Source organism: Orycteropus afer, unplaced genomic scaffold, assembly GCF_000298275.1.
Source record: "Orycteropus afer afer isolate SDZICR_OR568_19922 unplaced genomic scaffold, OryAfe1.0 scaffold00336, whole genome shotgun sequence".
Taxonomy (NCBI): Eukaryota; Metazoa; Chordata; class Mammalia; order Tubulidentata; family Orycteropodidae; genus Orycteropus; species Orycteropus afer.
In genome coordinates, this window is record NW_006921923.1 from 999516 (window position 1) to 1004676 (window position 5161).

At 37.0% G+C, this 5161-nt stretch overlaps 1 protein-coding gene across 1 annotated transcript in view; it reads right to left on the reverse strand.

Annotated features, from left to right (window-relative positions):
- The window catches only part of RBM41 (RNA binding motif protein 41), a 45358-nt gene that overhangs the window by 36778 nt on the left and 3419 nt on the right, over positions 1-5161 (reverse strand). The window contains exons 2-5 of the mRNA XM_042782484.1: positions 4872-4988; positions 3845-4037; positions 3367-3571; positions 1418-1489 (exon numbers count right to left, since the gene is read on the reverse strand). Of these exons, the coding sequence (XP_042638418.1) occupies positions 1418-1489; positions 3367-3571; positions 3845-4037; positions 4872-4988 (587 nt within the window). The remainder of the gene's footprint in view (positions 1-1417; positions 1490-3366; positions 3572-3844; positions 4038-4871; positions 4989-5161) is intronic.

Below are 5161 nucleotides of genomic sequence, written 5' to 3' on the forward strand. Positions count from 1 at the left end.
TCATGACCTGGTGTTAGGCAAACAATTCTTAGGCATAACAACAAAAGCATGATTCATAATAGAAAAAAATTGATAATCTATATTTAATCAAAATTTGTAACATTTGCTCTATGAAAGACACTGTTAGAGAAAATGAGAAGATACAGACTGAGAGAAAATATTTGCAAATCACATATATAAGAGAGGGTTTTGTTCAGAATATATACAGAAATCTCAAAATTCAACAGGAAGAAAATAAAAAAACAATTAAAAAACAGCAAAAGATTTGAAAATACACTTCAGCAAAGAAGATAAAAGGATGGCAAAAAGCACATGCAAAGATGTTTAGCATCATTAGCCATTAAGGGATGCAAATTAAAACTACAATGAGATACCACTATACACCTATTAGAGTAACTAATACAAATACCAACAATATCAAGTGATGACAATGAAGCAGAGCAACTGGAACTCTCATACAGTGCTGATGGGTATGCAAAATGATACAGCCACTCTTGAAAATGATATGGCAGTTTCTTTTAAACATACACTTACCATATGACCCAGACATCCCACTCCTAGGTATTTACCTTAGAGAAATAAAAACTTATGTCCACACAAAAACCTGTACAAGAATATTTATAGCAGTACTATTCATAATCGCCAAAACCTGGAACCAAGTCAACTGCACTTCAATGGGTGACTGGATGAACAAACTTTGGTATATCTGCCTCCCATAAATGGAATGCTATTCAGTAAAATAAATGAACTATGGATACACTATACAACTTGGATGAATCTCAAAGGCATTATGCTGAGTGAAAGTAGCCACTTTCAAAGGTTACATATTGTATAATTCCATTTATGACATTCTCTAAAAGACAAAACTACAGTGATGGAGAACAGATCAGTGATTGCCAGGGATTATGGGTGGAAACTGGAAATAGTATGAGGGAGTATTTTATGGTGATGGAATTGTCCTCGGATTATAGTGGTGGTTACATGAATCTATATATGATATATAAGTTACAGAATTATACATAAAAAAATGACACAGAACAAAAAAAAATCATTTTTTTGTCATTTCAAAAAATATTAAATATTATATTATAATAATCATTATCAATAGGTTTACTTTGCTGAATAATAAAAATATTCAGAATTAGTTGTGAAATAGGATTTAAAATCATTAAGGTCAATTTACAGCTGGTACAATAACTTAAAGGTATAGAGAAAAAAATTAACAATACTAAATGTAAAAGCTTTATAACTTGTACTATCTTCTCTCTTTAATATTCTATTAATATGCTCCCTCTGTATATTCCCTATAAACATTGTCATTTACTGAATGTGGAATTAAATAAGTACTTTAGCTTAGAAGTCTGGGATCCTAGGCTACATTCCTAAATCTAACACTATAAGAAAACTCTCAACTTGCCTTTTGTGCCTAATTTTATCTTCCTCTTCATTGAGGTCATGTACTTGTCTGCACTTGTCTTTTTGTGGTATGCTGTGAAGGTTTAAAGCAAGGAGTTTCAAAGACAGGAAATAGAACAGATTCATACACCTCCCCCCAAACACCAGGTACTGTTCTAAGTGATTTACACATATTACCTGGTTTAGTCCTCATATTCTCATTTTACAGATGAAGAAACTGAAACAGAGAAGTAACTTGCCCAGCATCTCACAGCTAGTATGTGGGGGAGCCAGGGTTTTCCCAGGCGCTCAGTCTCTAGAGCTTATGGTCTTAATCAGTATGCTATCCTGTCTCTCAACAAGTCTATTCATTTGTTTATTCCTTCCTTCCTTCCTTCCTTCCTTCACTCCTGCTTTTCCCTCTCTATGATGTCTCTGTCTCAATTCATTCATTCATTCATTCTCATGGCTTTAGGTATAATCTGAGCATAGATGATTCCCAATTTTATATATCTAGTCCTGATCTCTCTCCTACGCTTCAGTGCTGCATTTCCAACTGCCTCCTCAATATCTGCATTTGATGAGCCTGCCTTTGCCACAAATTCAACATGTTGAAAATAAAACTCATCATCTTTCCTCACAATTTTCCCATAAAGTATTTCTTAATTTTGTCAATTAATAAGCCCCACAGCCTTGAAACATCTGAGTTATCTTTGACATACTCTTTTTTATTGATCCTCTTCCTTCATTCTTAGTCAACAAGTTTTATCAATTCTTACTTTGTAATGTCTCTGACAACCATATCTTTCTTTCTAATTCTACTGCCATCATTTTAGTCCTAAATGACTAAGTGACTGTAACCTAACCATTCTCTCTGCCTCCATTTCTTCCTCTCTCTAATTCTATTTATTGACCACCAGATTAATCATTGTCAAATACAGCTTTTATCATATTACTCCTAGCTCAAAAACCTTCAACCATATTCAAACTGCTGACTAACTCAGTATAGGCCTATCTTACTCATCAAATAAAATTCACATTTTTTTGCTCATTGTAAGATTCTCCAATATTTGATTCTAACCAACTTTTGACTTCGTTTCCCACAACTCTCCCAAATGCTCCAAAGTGCTCATGCCATGCCTTGCAAGTGATGTCTTTCCTCCTCTTTCAAAAGAATAGGTAGCATTAAAAGACCACTTAAATTTTACCTCCTCTGAGAAAACTTCTTCAGCCATTCATACACAGTGGTATTTCCTTCTTCTTAACTCCTACAGTATTTAGCAACTGTGCTAGCACTGTTACTAAATATCATACATTCATCTCTCTAACCAGACTGTAATAGGCACAAGACTAGCAACCACTCCTTAAACTTCTGTGAACCTTTCACAATGCCTAGTAAAATTTCTCTGTTAAACTAATATTTTCTGGTTAAGACACATACAATTAACATATAATTTTGTGCTAATTTATAGCTGAGCCTAAAGGCCCTTCACAATTTAACCTGACCTACCTTTCTAGTGTCATCTCCTGTCACTTCCTGCCATCCCCTATACTCCTGCCATACTGAACTTTTCCTTGTTCTCTAAACATATCAGATCCTTTCACAATCCTGTTACTATTCACCACTATCTGTAATGTCCTTTTGGCCTTATTTACCTGACAAATGCCTGTTGATCCTTCAAGACTCAGTATAAATGTCAACTCCTGACTCCTTCAACTACACTGAGATGTTCTATGCTCTGTACTCCCTCAGTATTTTATGCACATCTCTATAATAGCAATTTCCATGTTGTACTGCAATTATCTGTAAACATATTTATCTCTCCCATGGGAGTATACTTTCCTCAAGAGTAGAGATAGTTTCTTGTTTGTCTTTTCTTACTCCCTTCATCAACTCCTCATGTTTAATGCCCTGATATTCAATTTTTCTCTCAGTGAAAGAGCATATCAAAGTCAGTGGGGATCACATACCTTGGTAATAAAGAGCCTTAAGGAAGGAGTGACGATCAGCTCCCTGAAATAAAGACTTTTCTATTTCCATTTCTCGCCGGGTCAGCTGTTTGCTCTTTGCAAATCTTTGTGGCAAGCAAAGGATGCGCTGACGCTCTGTGATCCTTTTTTCTATATCTTGAAGACGGTTCTGTATTGCTTCGGGGGTTGCCCTTAGTCTTGTACTCTGAAGCGAAAGAAATGAGATGGCATGTATCAGAGAGGACACACACTGAAAGTGATGATCTGGTACCTCAAGAAATAAGATGAATATCAGGGCCCAGAAATGAACATTTATAGAAGTGTTAGCTAAAAAGTCAAGAATAGTTTCTATTTTACCAAAGTCCTTATCCTGGAAACCAAAGAAGATTCAGACACAGAGCTCAGTTTTGTGAAAACTAAAAATGCCAAGGTTCTCAACTCCAAACAAAGAGTTCTTGCTGTCCACTGCCCTACTCACCTTTTCACCTGAAACGTGGTTTTTCCAGATTAAGATTTCTGTTTCATTGAGCCCTAGTTCCCTGAGAGAAGCAGTTTCCTGGTCCTTTTCATGCAGTGTCTGGAACTGGGACAAAGTCATAGTCCCAGCTGCTTCTTTCCCAAAGGGCTTGTACATAGTACCAGGAGCAAAGCTCTCTTTCTTAGACACACATCTGCAAAACAAGCAGGAGGAGAGTAAGGATATCTGGAGTTTACAAAAATTCACTGGGGGCGGGGAGGGGAGTGTCACCATTATTAGAGGCATTAGAAATTCATCAGTAATTTCTCTCTTACATTCTATATCTAGGTTGAAGTACCACTGCAATGAAATGGAACTCCCATCAATAATCCCTTCTGTGATGTATAAATGACTGAACCAACAAATATTTATTATTAAGTATCTACTATGCATCAGACACTATACTGAGTACTGAGACTATGCATCAGACACTATACTAAGTACTGAGGATTTAACAATAAAACAGAAAAAAAATGCTTCTACTTTTGTAGAAGACACAAGTAAACAGACAACGGTAATGAATTATAAGTGCTATGTTAGTGGAAATAAGAAGTATGTAGGAAAGGCACTTAGCCTGGACTGAGTGGAATATGGATGGCTTCCTAGAAGACCAACCCAACCCAACCCAACCCACTGCCATCAAGTGGATCCCAACTTACAGCAACCATATAGGACAAAGTAGAACTTTCCCATAGGGTTTTCAAGGCTGTAAATCTTTATGGAAGCAGGCTGCCTCATCTTTTTCCCATGGAGTGGCTGGTGGGTTTGAACTGCCAGCCTTCTGGTTAGCAGCCAACTGCCTTAGGCACTATGCTACCAGAGCTCCTTCTCCTAGAGGAAAATTCATAATCAAAATCCTGCCTAAAAGTAGTAGTTTGTCAACCAAACAGGGTGAGAGAGGAGCACTCCATGCAGACTTTAAGAGGAGCCTGTAACCTGGAGATGAGCATTTGTGACACTCTGCTTTGCTTGAAAAATCAATACCTACTCCTGAATAGAGACAGAGGTATCAAGTTGATGCTGAAGGAGGCTTTTTAGCTGCCTCTCCCCTTCTGTTTCCAACTCTTCCAGGACATGCTCATCACTCTTCACACAGCTGTTTATCCTAGAATAAATATAAGAATACAATACAGAAAGTAGAATAGACAGTGAATCTGAAAATATATTCTTATCTATATTCTCTATGGGAGCTCTGGTAGTGTAGTGCCTAAGGCACTTGACTGCTAACCAGAAGGCTGGCGGTTCAAACCCACCAGCCACTCCTTGGAAGGAAGATGG